The sequence below is a fragment of the Hylobates moloch genome, unplaced genomic scaffold (assembly GCF_009828535.3).
Source record: "Hylobates moloch isolate HMO894 unplaced genomic scaffold, HMol_V3 SCAFFOLD_4, whole genome shotgun sequence".
NCBI lineage: Eukaryota > Metazoa > Chordata > Mammalia > Primates > Hylobatidae > Hylobates > Hylobates moloch.
The window spans coordinates 42,271,901-42,289,378 of NW_026652279.1; the positions used below are offsets into that span (position 1 = coordinate 42,271,901).

General features: G+C 40.6%; 1 protein-coding gene across 5 annotated transcripts in view; it reads left to right on the forward strand.

The window, feature by feature from the left end:
* Nucleotides 1–5,347: 5,347 nt before the first annotated feature.
* The window catches only part of TMEM39A (transmembrane protein 39A), a 37,889-nt gene continuing 25,758 nt past the window's right edge, over nucleotides 5,348–17,478 (forward strand). For 3 of the 5 annotated variants that reach the window (XR_004247676.2, XR_004247675.2, XM_032150102.2), the window contains exons 1-3: nucleotides 5,351–5,636; nucleotides 6,817–7,003; nucleotides 13,293–13,515. Coding sequence is in view for 3 of the 5 variants with exons in the window: in XM_032150102.2 (XP_032005993.1) it covers nucleotides 6,891–7,003; nucleotides 13,293–13,515 (336 nt within the window). In the remaining 2 variants the exon portion in view is untranslated. Of the gene's footprint in view, nucleotides 5,637–6,816; nucleotides 7,004–13,292; nucleotides 13,516–17,478 lie in introns of all 5 variants that reach the window. The other 2 variants (XM_058437455.1, XM_032150103.2) reach the window with 2 other exon arrangements.

The following is a 17,478-nucleotide window of genomic DNA, read 5'->3' on the forward strand; positions in this document are numbered from 1 at the left end:
AAAGATGGCCCGGGAGCCGCAGCACGTGGGCGGCGGGTCGCCCCGCACAAAGATGGCCACCCTGGCCCCACCGCCCCTCTTCCAGTCCCCAGCCTTGAGGCGGAGTTTCTCTGAGAAGGCTGCGCCGGGAAGATGGGGAGAATAAACGAATGGACCAGTTGCCTATCCTCCCTCCCTGGCACCCCTGGAAAAATAGGTCTGCAGCCAGAAAACTGAAGGTCAGAGAGGGTATGTTTCACAGTTAGTGGCACAACCAAGGCTTGGCATAGAGCCTAGGCCAAACAGTTTTTCTCTTGACGTCAAATTGCCTCTTATCAAATAGCATAGATTTGTTGAGCGTGTGTGTGTGTGTGTGTGTGTGTGTGTGTATACACACAGCATGGTTAGACCCCAAAGGTTGCAATTAGCATAGCAGGGATCCCTTTGTAATAGGAATTTGTAACAGTTGGGGTGACTTAGACGTAGGAAAAAAAATCAATGGTGTTAAATAAAGTTTATGGGAGGTCGTTGTTTTGGACAGAACTCTGGCACTAGGCCTCAAGAGAGTAGACAAAACCAGAATGGAGGCATTTGTCCTAGGTGCCAGGTAATGAAACTCAACTTTAAAAGAGGCCAGTTTTCCAACAAATAGGAGAAGGGGCCCATATACCTGAGCTGGCATGATAAAGAAGTCCCCTCTGATGTAACTCTTTAAGGAAAGTAACTTCAAAATGACCAATCTGATTTTTGTTCTTTATCTCTGCTTTCTTCAGCCCTTTTCTGCCTATAAGCCCAACCCCTTCTGCTCAGCTCATTGGAACACTTTTCTGTTTTATAGATGAGATGCTGCCTGATTCATGAGTCACTAATAAAAGCCAATTCGATTTTTTTTTTTTTTTTTTTTGAGACAGAGGACAGTCTAACTCTGTTGCCCAGGCTGGAGTGCAGTGGCACAATCTTGGCTCACTGCGACGTCTGCCTCCCGGGTTCAAGCGATTCTTCCATCTCAGTCTCCCGAGTAGCTGGGGTTACAGGAGTGTGTCACCATGCCCGGCTAATTTTTGTATTTTTAGTAAAGACAGGGTTTCACCATGTTGGCCAGGTTGGTCTCAAACTCCTGACCTCAGGTGATCTGCCCACCTAGGCCTCCCAAAGTGCTGGGATTACAGGCGTGAGCCACCATGCCCAGCCAAAAAAAAAAAGAACTTTAAACTAAATTTGATGAAATTTTGTTTCTTGACAGTGGGCAACATGATACTGGACAATATAGGTATATAGTATAGTACAGGTATATATCTTTATACAGGTATATATAGGTCAGTGTAGATATATTTAGTGATCATAGAACTACAAATATTTATCTATTTTTTCTTTTTTTTTTTTTTTGAGATGGAGTTTCACTCTTGTTGTCCAGGCTGGAGTGCAACGGCTCACCGAAACCTCCGCCTCCTGGGTTCAAGCGGTTCTCCTGCCTCAGCCTCCTGAGTAGGTGGGATTACAGGCATGCGCCACCATACCCAGCTAATTTTGTATTTTTAGTAGAGACGGGGTTTCTCCATATTGGTCAGGCTAGTCTCGAACTCCCGACCTCAGGTGATCCACACTCCTCAGCCTCCCAAAGTGCTGGGATTACAGGCGTGAGCCACTGCGCCCAGCCATATTTATCTATTTTCTAAAATGTACATGGTTATATCCCTAAGCCTTGTGGAAATATGGAAATACAGGGAAGTACAAGATCGAATCTGTGCTTCCAGGAGTTTAGAACTAGTAGGGAAGACAAATATGCTTCCTTAGAGATAGTTTACAATTTAAGGCAATAGTTAAGTGCCACTGGTTTCAGTGGAAGAAAAGATCAATATGAAGTGGAAATCTGGAGAAAGGGGTAGGAGGGGTATATTTTGTACTGAAGAGAAGGAAATGTTACAGTTAAGGAATATTGTGCTGGACTCACTAAAAATATGGGAGCCATAATTTGCAGAAGGTGGGGATCAAATTTAGCTTGACAGTAGTGGAGGCTTTAGGATGCATGTTAAGGAATGGTGGAAGAGAAAATAATGTTGATTACCTAGGAATGGGCCGTATCAGTCACATATTACACCCATATGAGCATTTGGTCTATATTCCACCAGGGCAGAACCACCCAGTTTTTGTATGAGTGAGGCTCACTTTGGGTGAATAGACAGGAAGAAAAAATGTATATCCCAAACTATAGCATATTTCTTCTGGAATCCAAATGAAACTTTAGTCAAAACTTTTTCTACTTCCAGGAAGGTGTGCAGTACAGTCATGTGTTGTTTAACAATGGGAATATGTTTTGAGAAATGTGTCAGGCAATTTTGTTGTTGTGTGAACATCATAGAGTATACTTACACAAACCTAGCTAGTATAGCCTACTGCATACTGAGGATATTTGGTATAGCCTATTGCTCCTAGGCTACAACCCTGTTCAGCATGTTACTGTACTGAATATTACAGGCAATTGTAACACAATGGTAAGTATTGGTGTAGCTAAACATTGAAAAGGTACAGTAAGTGAGTAAAAATGATACACCTGTATAAGGCACTTATCATGAATGGAGCTTGCAGGACTGAAAGTTGCTCTGGGTAAGTCAGTGAGTGGTGAGTAAATGTGAACACCTAGGACATTATGCTACTATAGATTTCATAAACACTGTACAGTTAGACCATACTAAACTTATAAACATATTTTTCTTTCTTCAGTAATAAATTAGCTTACTGTAACTTTTTTACTGTACAAACTTTTAAGTTTTTTTCCACTTTTTGATTTTGTAATAACTTAGCTTAAAACACAAGCACATTGTACAGCCATACAAAAATATTTTCTTTCTTTTTTCTCTCTTTCTTTCTTTCTGTCTCTCTCTCTCTCTTTCTTTCTTCTTTTTCTTTCTTTTTTTTTTGAGACAGTCTCGCTCTGTTGCCCAGGCTACAGTGCAGTGGTGCTATCTCAGCTGACTGCAACCTCTGCCTCCCAGGTTCAAGCAATTCTCGTGCCTCAGCCTCCTGAGTAGCTGGGATTACAGGTATACACCATAACACCTGGCTAATTTTTGTATTTTTAGTAGAGACAGGGTTTCGCCATGTTGGCCAGGCTGCTGTCAAACTCCTGGCCTCCCAAAGTGCGGGGATTATAGGCATGAGCCACTGCATCCGTCCTATTTTCTTTCTTTCTATCTTTATTCTATAAGCTTTTTTCTATTTTTAAAATGTTTTATTTTGTTTTTAGACTATTTTGTTGAAAACTAATATGCAAACACACATATGTGTGTTTGGGTCAGGCCTACACAGGGTCAGGATCATCAATATCACTATCTTTCACCTCCACATCTTGTCCCTCTGGAAGATCTTCGGGGCAGTAACACATATGGAACTGCCATCTCCTATGATAACAATGCCTTCTTCTGGAATACCTTCTGAAAGACCTGCCTGAGGTTGTTTTACAGTTAACTTTCATTTTTATAAAATAAGTAGAAGGAGTACAATCTAAAATAACAATAAATGTATAGTATAGTAAATATATAAACCAGTAACAAAGTAATTTATTATCATTTAATATGTTATACTGTACATAATTGTATGTGCTATACTTTTATACAACTGGTAGTGCAGGTTTGTGTACACCAGGATACATTGCACTACAACATAAAGACAGCTACATCATTAGGCAATAGGAATTTTTCAGTTCTATTATACTCTCATGGGTTCACCATCATTTATGTGGTCTTTCATTGATTAAAACATCATTATGGGACACATGACTGTATTTAAAAATAAAAAAAACAGAACGGTTGTATGAGTACTGGAAGTACAGTTTCTACTGAATGAGTGTTGGTTTTGCACCATCATAGAGTTGAAAAATTGTGAGTCAAACCATCCTAAGTTGGAGACTTGTGTGTATTCCTAAGTGACAGCTCTGTGGTATATTAGGACATTAGGAATATTTGGGAATATTAGCAACTTTACTGGTTTCGATATCAGTCATTCTGGCTCTAAATTCTGGTTCTGGCACTTACTAGCCAGGCTATTTTCTTTTTTTTCTATTATTATTATTATTTTTGAGACAGGGTCTCTCTCTGTTGCCGAGGCTGGAGTGCAGTGGCACAATCTCGGCTCACTGCAAACTTGACCTCCAGGGCTCAAGTGATCCTCCCACCTCAGTCTCCCAAGTAGCTGGGACTACAGGTGTGAGCCACCATGCCCGATTGATTTTTTTACTTTTTTTGTAGAGACAAGGTTCCACTATATTGCTCAGGGTGGTCTCGAACTCTTGGGCTCAAGTGACCCTCCTGCCTTGGCCTCCCAGTGTTGGAATTACAGTCATGAGCCACCCCGCCTGGCCAGGCAGGCTATTTTCAACAAGCTACTTAACTTCTCTTAACTTCAGTTTCTTCTGTAAAATAGGAACCATAGTAGAAGCTATCAAAATGTGAGATTTAAATGAAATGTGTAAAGCTACTAATCCAGTGCCTGACACAACAAAATTCTTAATAAAGGTTAATCATTCAGTCAACACAAACAACTTTCTATTAAGGAGCTTAAAATCTCTGGAGTGAAGGATTACACAAATGCTCCTTTTGACACTCTTACTCTTCTTCTAATACCAAACTATTGGCAATTCCTGAACTCATCATGACTTGCTCACAGATCTTTACCTTTTTATCTGCCACTTCTCCAGGAGGACTGCCATTCTCCCACAAAGCCCCTATGCCTTTGTGGAGTCTTGGCTGAAACCCCAAGCTCTCTGCAAAGCTTTTCTTGGTATTGACATCACCACCATCCCACAGAATTCATTAGTGTTACATGCTATCTCTGGACCTTGGACATACTTTTAATATTGCATTTATTGTAACAAATGGTAATTACTGTATTTTCTTAGTGTCTCCTCTCTTCCACTAGACTCTGAGCTTTTGTGGTATTCACTTTGTAACCACAGCATCTGTCTAGTTCTTAGCAAACAATAAGCGCAGGGTTGAATGCTGATGCATGACTTCATGACTTGGGCTCCCTCACTTAGCAGTGACGTGACCCTAGGTGACACCTCCTAATCTACACTCATCTGTAAAATGGCGGTGATAACTTGTACGTGGTTATTACATGGAGTCCAGGAGACAGCAAGAAGGATCAGTAGCATGGTGCCCGCACCTCCTAGCCGCCAGCTGACCGAGGCCGAGGGAGGAAATGCTTTGGCCAACACTGGCCGGAAGGGGCGGGACTGCGAGTTAAGAGGAGCAGGCGAGCCCCACTGCGCAGGTGCAAACGGGAGGGGTTGGCGTGCTGGCTGGTTCCGGGGGCGCACTCGCGGCTGGGGCAGACCGCGGTCGCGTAGCTGACGTCATCACTTTGCGCTGCCACGTCTGCTCAGCTCCGCGGTAATGGAGGCTGGGGATGGGTGCAGAAGTACCAGGCTCTGGCTCTAGCTTTAGCTCTGGCACTGGAACTGCCTCGGAGTCTGGGTCTGAGTCTGGCAGCCCGAAGCCTGGACACCTTTTCTTGATTCTCTAGGCGGGGGCTGCCTGCGTCCAAGCAGCTGGTTTGCAGCGTTTCAACGCGGGGAGGGAGTTCCCTTACTTGGGGTCCAGTCTGTAAAGTTGTCGCCGCTTTCTAGGGATCCCGCCCCACCGGCTGGGACTCTTCCATGCGTGAGTATTACTGAGCTGCCGCAAGGTCCGGCTGTCCTGAACCTGCCTCGGCCCTCTTGGGTGTGCGGCGGAGACTGCTTTGTCGACCTTTCTGCCGACTTGTCTTAGGGACCAGTCTGTTGAAGTTTGTGGTCTCCTGCAGTCCACCCCACCGCATACTCTCACCTCTTCCGTCCCAGTTTTTTCCATGCACTTTTCTTTCCCTTTGCTCGTTAATGGAGCAAGGACCAGCAGCCCCTGCATCCAGCGGTTTGAATGCTTTTACTCGGGGTTAGTTTACAGCTGAAGGCTGTTAGGAATAGGGAGCATTTGAAAACAAGGGTTTTTTCCAGTGTCATCCTTGGGTTTTAGTTGTATTGTTTAGGAAACATTGGTATCCATGTTGGCAGAATCATGATTTTTGCCGTAGAATGATGAAAACAGCTTTTTTTTTTTTTTTTTTCCAGTGAGGATCTTTATCTTTTACTTGCCTCTTAATCTTGCAGTTTCAGTAATTTCTCTATGATTTTACACCAGCTTTTCTGGAGCGGGCATCCCCTTGAAGAGTTTCTTTCAATGTTTTAACCCTAACATATAGAGATACCACTTGAACAGTTTTACTTTTAAACAGTTAAAAGAACTACTGGTGGTACCCTTTCATTCCACTTCCTCAGTCCTGACAACCTCTACAGAACAGGAGACACTTCCCTCTCCACCCGCCCCCCGCCAGTGAAGAAACACACTCAGAAGTTAACTTATCCGGATGAGGTCAGATAATATGTGACCATCTGAGCTCACAACCCATATCCCTTGATAACAAAACCTAACGTTTTATAAAGTGCCGATTCTTCTATATTTCAAGTAGTTTAAGTGTGAAACATTGAGCTGGAAATGTATAAGGTGTGATGTTTCTTGTAAACTTCTATCTGATTATAATATCTTAACAGATGATACAAATCAGTTGACAAAAGACACAGGTCATCACTTGCCTAAAGCTGAACAGAGCTTAGATCAGAACTTAGGCTTTTGACCCATTAGAGTCTGAATAGTTCTTTAATTCGAATAACGTAGGTAGTAGACACTGGGAACATTCGTTTGAAAATCTTCTTTTGTAAGGCCTGCTCACTCAGTGTTTCTCGTTGTTTTGTTGCCTACTTTAAAAATAGTCTACTGATATTTAAATGTTTTTGTTGTCGTTCAGAGTTGAAACTGGTTGACAACCATTAACCTGGGTTGCAACTACAGGTGGCACTGGAAGCAGACTGGTTCCTGGACATGCCCGGTGGAAGGAGGGGCCCTAGTCGGCAACAGCTAAGCCGTTCAGCTTTACCTTCTTTGCAGACTTTGGTTGGTGGGGGCTGTGGCAATGGAACAGGCTTGAGAAACAGGTAAAGAAAAAATAAGGCTATATATAATTTTAGTGTCCTATGATCAGTAAGACTAACATAAAAGTCATCGTGTCATTCAGATATTTGCTTATTGATATTTATTCTTGATACTGAGGTAGAATCCTGCCCTTCAAGACAAAATTCAGAATTTCAAAATACTTTGGAGGTAAAAAGATGTGACATGGGGCCCACAAAGTGAAAGCAGTCACATTCTTTCTTTTGGCTGATCATCTAAATTCTGGTTATCCCCTTTTTGTCTATTAGAAGAAGGGAGAAGTGAATGAAAATACAAGGTAAGTGTGATGGTTTATCTACTTATAAGCATTCTTTTTTTAGAGGGCAAATTATAAGTCAAATTCCATCAAGGGTTTTAAATTGTCAGAAAATTGTTTGGTCTTAATAAATGTTAGCAGTTTATTAGCTGGGGTAGCCCCTGCCATCAGGAGGTTTAATAATGTAGCAGTGCAAAGAGATACTTTTACCTAATCAAGTATTTGCTCAAGATAATTTCTGCCAGCTAATTTCTCCTTCCTGCCTGAAAAAAGTTTTTCTCTTGTCTTGATTTTAATTTTCAGAGCTAGCAATCAGTACTACTGTGTTTTCAGGCCTGTCTAATGGTATTTATGCACTTTTGTTTTCTAGGCCTGACCTTTGCCCTTTTTTTTCCTGATTTTACAATCCCTATTCCACCCAATCTTTAAAATTAGTTCTGATCTCATCATTTCAGTGGAGCTCTCCCTGAAATTCCAGTTTGAAGGGATTTTTCCAGTCTCCAATTCTCATACCAATTTTTAATCTAAGTTTTGCTTATGTATGTATACAGAGTGACTAGTTTATGCTAGAGTATTTTTTACTCTGCTGTTCGTTGGATTTCCTTATTTTAAAAATGATGGTACTGTTTGCATCATAGCAGGATGTTGAAATAAATGAAGTAGTAAATTGCAGTAACTTTAAAAAACTTTACTGAATTTTACAAAATTTCTACAAATATTATTTTATGTATTTAAAAATAAGAATGAGAATATGCGAAAATGCTTTTGAAGAAAGGTACTATCTAATATAGGTATTGAGATAAAAGTTGTTTGCTATTTGAGGTACGTGCCTTAATTTTATTAATATATGCTATCAACTTATTGATTCAGTACTTTCAAATTGTGATAGAAAATCTTAGCTGTCCCTAACTAGGATTCTAGCTAGCTAAAAAATTCTAGCTTTACCTCCGTATTAACTCTAGCAGTTCTTTGTTCATTCTCTTTGACTTTGGCTTTGAGGATTCCTGTAGATAATTATGTTCTCTAGATAAAAATGTTCTCAGACTGTCCCGTGAAATCCCTCTTCAGTGTCTCAGGGGTTGCTGTAGGAGGGCTTAGAAGGGAAAATGGATCAGGCAAGCCTAACAGTCTAGGCTTGAGGTTTCCTAGTCTTCTCTTAATTAGACTGACTCATTTTCCTATGTGTTTTAAGATACTATGTAAAATATCATGAGGAAAGGAAAATAAAGTGTTCTGCTATTAAAAAGAACTGAAAGCCAATGAAAATGTCATTTGTAGATGCTTCTGCTTGCACTTGGAGTCTGCAGATAGTATACTGGGAAGAAGTAGGAACATTCGGAAAATACCTCTGCTCTTGACTGGGTTTGGTATTCTTTTCTCTGCCTTCACTGTAGCTCTTCTATCCTGGTATCGGGGTTCCAACCATGGTTGCTTTAATCTGCCTTTCTCTCCTCCTTCAACATATGTTTATTTAGCAATTAACTGGGGGGAGGGAGGGGGTGGGTAGAAGAAAGTATTTTCCAACATTTTAAAATGAAAGAAATAATTGTTTATGGTTTGAAAAGTCACCAAGACTATTATTGAGTGATTATTTGTGACATGTTTACCTAGAGAAATTATTTGGGGAAAAGAAAGCTTTATATTTGTTTCTTGGTGGGAAGCAAGCAGCTGGAATAATTTGTTATAAAAGACCTGGGGAAGAGGTATGAAAACATGAAAAAACTAGCAGATAGCTTATAATACAGTTTTAGGAAGGATATATAGAAAGAAGGAGTGTCCAGATGAGAAGAACTCACTTCTGGAGTGTCTGTAGAGTATTGAAGGGAAATAGATAATTGCTTCAGTATTACATACTTTTGGATGATACATGTGATGCTGCAAGACAGACATAGGTCAGCTGGAGAGGAGAGCATTTGTCCCTGTTTGGTAGGTGCTTATGGTCTGATTGGTGAAGTTAAACTTTAGAATGTCAAGGAGCTAGTTTGGTAACACAGTCAAGGTTGAAATTGTAGTTCCTTGTCCTGCTGTCCACATCTGGGGAGCAGGGATTTGTTCTTGCAACAGTGTATTTAAAGTATTATCCTTTTAAAAAAGGAAGATATATTGTGTATTTCTGGATTTCTTGGAGAGTTCCTGGTTGAGGGAGAATCTTATTTGAGAACTGTTGTTTTCTTTGCTTATTCCTTGCATATACTTTGTTAATAATATCACCTGAACATGTCCAAATGACCACTGCTTTCCCTGTCTCTTCTATTCCTCTTTATGCCTTTGAATCTTTCTTCCTTCATCCATTTGCTTCCCTAAATTCTGCTGCTTGCTGGCTCCATACCAGTCAGTCTCAGGCCTGCTGTGTTAACCCTTTCCCACACACAAACTTTATATACAAGGACAAAACACAGGTGTTCAGCATAAACCACATTGTTTATGTGAACAGTTTAGGCACAGTGAGCCACTCTTGTTATTTAGGGAAAGTTTATATCACTGTAGGGAACTGTTTACTAGTCATGGTTCCCAGATGTAAGCCTTATAAGCAGGCCTTCCTAAGAGTAGCTGTGTTGAACACCTGCTTTCCTTTTGGGAGTCTAGAATTTTGGTACTGCTAGAAAGAAGGTGCCCATGTGGCCAGCCCCCAATAAAAACCCTGGGCATCAAGTCTCTAATGAGCTTTCCTGGATGAGTAGCACTTCACATGTGTTGTCACAACTCATTGCTAGAGAATTTATATGGGTTCTGAATAGATTCTTAAATCTATTTTTATATTCTTTTTTTTTTTTTTTTGAGATGGAATTTCACTCTTGTTGCCCAGGCTGTAGTGCAATGGCACTACCTCAGCTCACTGCAACCTCCGCCTCCTGGGTTCAAGCAATTCTCCTGCCTCAGCCTCCCAAGTAGCTGGGATTACAGACATGTGCCGCCACGCCTGACTAATTTTGACCCACCTGCTTCAGCCTCCCAAAGTGCTGGGATTACAGGCGTGAGCCACTGTGCCTGGCCCTATTTTTGTATTCTATTAGAGGAATAATACTTACATTTTTTCCTAAATAATACCTCTGTGACTGATTTTCTGAGATATATTGACAATCTTTATTTTAGTTTTAAAAATGATCGTATCTCTTCTCAAGTTCTCAACTTCATAGATCAGATAGAGAAGACGTAATCTCATAGATTCTTTTTATATAGGAGTACTTTTTTTCCACTGATGCTCCAGATCTCTAGATCTCGTTTATTTTATTTATTTATTTATTTTTGAGACAGAGTCTTGTTCTGTCACCAGGCTGGAGTGCAGTGGCACGATCTCGGCTCATTGCAACCTCTGCCCCCTTGGTTCAAGCGATTCTCATGCCTTGGTCTCCTGAGTAGCCAGGATTACAGGCACACGTCACCACACCCAGCTAATTTTGTATTTTCACCATGTTGGCCAGGCTGATCTCGAACTCCTCACCTCATGATCTGCCTGCCTTGGCCTCCCAAAGTGCTGGGATTACAGGCGTGAGCCACCGCACCCAGCCATATCTCCTTTTATTTGACCTTGGTCTCTTTGTTTTCTGGCTTGACATTTAATAGTCAAGGCTGTATAGAGTATGACAAGTGTAGGTCTTTTCTACTTTGTTTTGAATATCTTTTTTGAGGCCCAGCATTTTACTGACTTTGTTAATGGTAAAAACACATTTGTCTACTTCACTTGGGAAAAATTCTGTAAGAACCTTTTAACCCTTAAGTCATAACAAGTAATTTAACATGTGTTCCGCCTTAGTGTATTTTTGACTGAAGGGAAATAAGAATTTTTAGTTTGTCTGGAGTAGAGGCTCGTAATCATGTAACTTCTCATCAGAGTTTTTAATTTCATAAATCAGCTGGAGTGAGGGAATAGATTGGCTTCTTGTTGTAATCCTCTTCATGCAAGTCTACCAACTTGTAAACTTCAGAGGCTGCTTTTCATGTTGTATTTTGTGGAATGGTGCCTCCTGGAGTTTTTACAGTGCTGTGGCCCACCTCAAAGACTGGTTTGTGATTGATCAGGTATGGTTCTGAGACCTACTGGTGGTTCACAATGTGTTACTCGGTAGGCTTGCTCTATTGGAGTATACTCTGGGAATGAAAAGAAGAAACTTATAATCTTTTCCATACCCTCCTCCCCCAGTTCCTGTTCTTCCCTTCTAGGTCTTCTGAGTTTCTGCCATAGTATTCTTAACTGTTCAGAATCAGCAGAGTTCATATTCCCATGGGTCACTTAAAGTACTGTAACTGCTACATACCAATTTCTGTATTTGGAAATTTTAGAGTAGAATGATAACGCGAATTTTGTTCCTTCTCTCAAATCTTCTTTGGAAGTATCTAAGCCAAGCTTCTTTTCTTTGGTCTGTAAATAATAGTAGACCCTTAGATCTCTGTAAGTATTCCCAGTCATATAAACAAAGGAAACTTTTCTCTTACCTCCATCTTATACCTTTAGGTAGCCCAGCTATTTCTGATGTGTAAAAGAGCATGGAATAAAGAACAATACGAAGATAGGGATTAAAGTCTCTGCATCTTTTTGTGTTTTAAGGGATATCTCTCTTTTTCATAACTGTATTCGTCTACTGCCTTCTCAACCTAAAGGTACATATTTGCGGTGAATTAAGAAAAGTATAGTCTCTGTTCTTAAGATTATGATCTGGTAGACAACACATAGATGCATACAAAAAATTGTGTAACAATATGAAAAGTACAGTAATAAAGGTGTAGTTAGGTATTATGGTGGCACAGAGGAGAGATGAATCAGTTTTGATGGAATGAGAATAAGCTTCCCAGAGAATGTGTTTGAGTAGCTTAAAAATCTTGAAGAATGAGTTAAAAAAAAGTTTGGAAGGATTTTGTCAGTAAATATGTATGTGAGAAGTTAAGGAAGGTGATTAGTACATTTAAAGGGAATAACATGTGCAAAAGAAGAGCATGTATGTTCCAGAAAGCAAATAGCATAAGTATCATATAGGGTACATGTGAAGGAGTGATGAGGTGAAGCTAGTCTGTTAAACTGAGGGACCTTGTAGGGCTACTAAAAATTTTTGGCTATTACCCCACTGGTAGGAGAGAGCCATTAAAGGTTTTTAGGTAAGAGTAACACTATCAGAGTTTTATCTTAGAAAGATCCCTTGAAGACAGGTTGGAGAGTTTGGTGAAAGTGGAATTGAGTATAGGAGGATTACTGCAATAGTTTTGGTGAAAATAGTGAATGCTTGAACTAAAGCAAATGAGTTCAAAGAGGAAGGTACAGATTGGACAAAGTTTTATAAAGTAGAATCTAGGAGAGTTAGAGAGTGATTGGACATGGAGAGGCAGAAGAAAAGTTTTTTTTTCTTTTTTAATTTTTTTTTTATTTTGAGATGGAGTCTCGTTCTGTCACCCAGGATGGAGTGCAGTGGCATGATCTTGGCTCACTGCAACCTCCACCTCCCTGGTTCAAGTGATTCTCCTGCCTCAGCCTCCCAAGTAGCTGGAATTACAGGTGTCCACCACCATGCCTGGCTAATTTTTGTATTTTTAGTAGAGATGAGGTTTCGCCATGTTGGCCAGGCTGGTCTTGAACTCCTGACCTCAGGTGTTCCGCCCACCTTGGCCTCCCAAAGTGCTGGAATTATAGATGTGAGCCACCGCGCCTGGCCAAGAAAAGTTTTAATATGACTCCCAGGTTTCTGATGTGGGCAGCTAACTGAGTGGGCCATGAACTAAGGTCAGGACTGTAAGAGGGAAGAACACAGAGATGTCCAGTAGGGAGTTGAATAATGTGTCTATAATTTAGCAGTGAGCTCTATGGAGAGAAATTATAGTCTTCATCATGTAGGAGATAATGGAGGCCATAGCTGCATCTTAGATCACTGACAGAAAGTGTGGAGGGAGAAGAGAAGAGGATCCCAGGATGGAGTCTTGGGGGGAAGACCAACAGTGAAGGGGTAGATGGAGGAGACAGCAGGAGCCCTTTATGTTCTGTGATAGTGGAGGTTATCACCATTTGAGTTAACCATAGTTTTCTCTTTCAGGAATGGTAGTGCTATTGGCCTTCCAGTCCCACCTATCACAGCCTTAATCACCCCAGGTCCTGTTCGTCATTGCCAAATTCCTGACTTGCCTGTGGATGGGAGCCTACTCTTTGAATTCCTTTTTTTCATCTACCTGTTGGTTGCTCTTTTCATTCAGTACATCAACATTTATAAAACAGTGTGGTGGTATCCTTACAATCATCCTGCTTCTTGTACATCACTGGTAAGTCTTACTCAGACTTTAAGTTCTTCATGTTACTTACCCAAGAAACTACCTGGAAAGCCTTTCTGTAGAAATTGTTTTTCTTAGTAATTTTTCTTTTAATAAAATGTTTTTCTGCTAGGCCACAGATTACTTCCAGAAATAAAATTTCATGATAAGATGGTTAAATTATAAGTACTACCAGAGGAAGTAAAAATATAAATGAAAATGCAGAAAACATTTAAATAATTTATTATAATAATATCACTGAAAGGTTTTGGTATTTAGTTTTCTCTACACCATTTTAAATTCGTAAGTATGAGGTGTCAGTGTTACAGTCTTAACACATTCTAACAACTCTACCCTTTTAATGGCTGAATTAGGATAATGGTAGCTTCTGTAACAAATAAACTCTGAGGCAGTTGTCCTGGTTGCCAGGAGTTCTTCAGGGGACCCAGGCTGATGGAGATTCTACTGTCTTCCAACATGTGACCTCCAAGGTGGCTGTGGCCCATCCCTGTCAGCCAGAAAGGGAAAGAGCTTAGGGCAATATAAAGGACAGTTTCTCATGGGCCAGGCTTACATCATTTCCACACATGTCCACTCCTAACTACAAGAGAAGCTAAATATAGTCCTTTAGCTGGATACATAGTGAACTTAAATAAAATTGGGAAATTGGGAAGTGAAATTGAGAAATTGGCTGTCTTTGCTGAAGTACATAAAAATATATTGTAGGTTTCTTCTGTTCTCTCTCCATTTATTAAGAGTACCATGATAGGCTGGGCGCGGTGGCTCACGCCTATAATCCCAGCACTTGGGGAGGCTAAGGCGGGTGGATCACAAGGTTAAGAGATCGAGACCATCCTGGCTAACACGGTGAAACCCTGTTTCCACTAAAAATATAAAAAATTAGCCAGGTGTGGTGGCAGGTGTCTGTAGTCCCAGCTACTCGGGAGGCTGAGGCCGGAGAATGGCATGAACCCAGGAGGCGGAGCTTGCAGTGAGCCGAGATCGAGCCACTGCACTCCAGCCTGGGCGACAGAGCGAGACTCTGTCTCAAAAAAAAAAAAAAAAAAAAGAGTACCATGATAGTCTTGATGCAGAGAAGGTTCACCATAGAAGGGTATATAAAAAAATATTGGTAAGGCCTGGGCATGGTGGCTTATGCCTATAATCCCAGCACTTTGGGAGGTGAAGACAGCAGGATTGCTTGAGCCCAGGAATTTGAGACCAGCCTAGGCAACATAGTGAGACCTTGTCTCTACAAAAAATAAACAAAATTAGCTGGCCATGGTAGTGCACACTTGTGGTCCTAGTTTCTGGGGAAGCTGAAGTGAGATGATTGCCTGAGCCCGGGAGATCGAGACTGCAGTGAGCTAAGATTGTGGCCACTATACTAAGGCTAGTCAGATGACTTGACAGATAGGTTGTTGGCAATGGCAGATTTGAATGAGTGATAGAGATAGGCTCTAGACGAAAGAAGACTATTGTCTTCTTATATATGTGTTTGGGACTAATAAAGATTAAAAAGCCTCCCTAGCATGGTGAACATAGAAAGGAAATGTGGGCCAAAATCCTTAAGATAGTATGGAAAGAGAATAAAAATTTTTGTTTTAAATATTTGTGTCATTTGATTGTTCCTGGTATCAACTATTAAGAATTTTCTTAATAGTTGACCTTATATTGACCTTCTGTCTACTTAATATCATGTGATAAGAATGTCAGTTTCTGTGTTGAAAAATTGCAATGATATAGTGCCAAATTTTTTTTTTTTTTTTTTTTTTTTGAGACGGAGTCTCGCTCTGTCGCCCAGGCTGGAGTGTAGTGGCGCAATCTCAGCTCGCTGCAAGCTCCTCCTCCTGGGTTCACGCCATTCTCCTGCCTCAGCCTCTCCGAGTAGCTGGGACTACAGGCGCCTGCCACCACGCCCGGCTAATTTTTTTTGTATTTTTAGTAGAGACGGGGTTTCACCGTGGTCTCAATCTCCTGACCTCGTGATCCGCCCGCCTCGGCCTCCCAAAGTGCTGGGATTACAAGCGTGAGCCACCGCGCCCGGCCCCCAATTTTTTTTTTTAATAGTCTTTTTTTCTTACCTGCATTAAGAGCTTATTGAGTGTAGGAACTGTACTTCATTCATCCTTTTTGGCCATGGTGTTTTAAAAAGAAGTTGGATTGGATGTTCTTTAAGGCCTTTTACAGCTATATAGTTCTATAAATACATACTATCTTAACAGTGTCAATAACAAACACACATTAAAATATTTAGTAGATTATTTACAAGTATTATCTCATTTACTCTTTATAAAAATGGATAGGTACCGTTATATGACTCCCATTTTATATATGAATGTAAGACAAAATGGGTAGGTACCATTATATGACTCCCGTTTTATAAATGAATGTAAGACCTATAAACTGGTTCAAAAATCACATAGCAGCATAGTGAGTGCCCAAGTCCAGACCACTTACTATGCTTTACTTCCTGTTTTAGTTCTACATTTATTCTGTAAGTGCTTCTTGGGTAATTCATTATAAAATTTCTACTTGGTTTGACATTTCCCTGGAAACTTCTCATTTGTTGAATTTTCAGTCTCATCGAAGAGTTCTTTGCCCAGTCTAACATATCTGACTATAGATCTTTAGAAAGTCACCTACAAATACTGCCTTGAAACAGGGAGCCAGTGTTCTTGTCATAATCAGGAACTGCTGTTTAGCTGCTGACTCCAGAATTAATGCTTCCTTTGCTTTGACCCTTACCACCAAAAATGGATGCCTTTTGCTACCTTTCCCCCTAACTTCACTCACTTCTATTCAAGTTTTATATGATGCCTGTGGTTGACAGAACCTGAATCGTATCTAGAGTCTGAGTTGCAAGAAAGTTTGGAAATGTCATTTTTAGCTTTCCAGCCTCTGCAGTAGAGGAACGCACACTTAATGGAGGTTGTAGAGTAGATTGGCTCACTTATCTGATGCACATAATCTTTGCTAACACAAAGCTTAAAATTGGATTGTGAAGCCAAGAGTAACATGTGAAATAGCAAATAAGAGTTTAGCCCATGAATCTGAAAGGAGCCTGTATCAGTGAGTTATTCAAAGATAGATTGGACTGCCGGAGATCAAGTTATTTCCCATCACTGAAGGTATTGAAGTGTGGAAGGTGGTTACCTGGCCAGGAGGCGCTAGCAAGGACTTCTGTCCCAAATATGTGGTCTGTCTTTTAAGTTTTCTTCTGTTATGAGAGTCTGGGTCAGATACTTATAATAATTTTGTCAGATTTATATATTAGGTTTTTATTTTTCCATTTCAGGACCTTAATATCAAAAAGAAAATGTGGACACCTGAATATGTGAAGTATCATTCTAGCTGTCAACCAATTAACTGAATGAGTCTTAACCCTAAGAAACAAAAAAGCTAGAAGTAGTAAATTATTCAGAATAGCCAGGAATAGAGGGCTCTGATTAATCAAATATTCTGGGTTACAAAGAGTTAATCATAAGCACATTACCGTTTTCATTGATTTGGTTTTAACATGATTTGCTTAACAAAAAGATGTATTAGGCACTTAAATATTTTGATTTTTTTTTTTTTTTTTTTTTTTTGAGATGGAGTTTTGCTCTGTCAGCAGGCTGGAGTGCAGTAGTATAACCTCTGCTCACTGCAACCTCCGACTCCCTGGTTCAGCGATTCTCCTGCCTCAGCCTTCCGAGTAGCTGGGATTACAGGCATGCACCACCATGCCCAGCTAATTTTTGTATTTTTAGTAGACACAGGGTTTCACCACATTGGCCAGGATTGTCTTGATCTCCTGACCTCATGATCTGCCTGCCTTGGCCTCCCAAATTACTGGGATTACAGGCATGAGCCACCGCACCTGGCCAATATTTTGATTTTTAAAAATGTCTTAGATGGACTTGTGATGCATTAATACGACCCAGACATCAGCCAGGGGTCGAGTGAATCTGCATGCATTATTTTGGAGGAGTA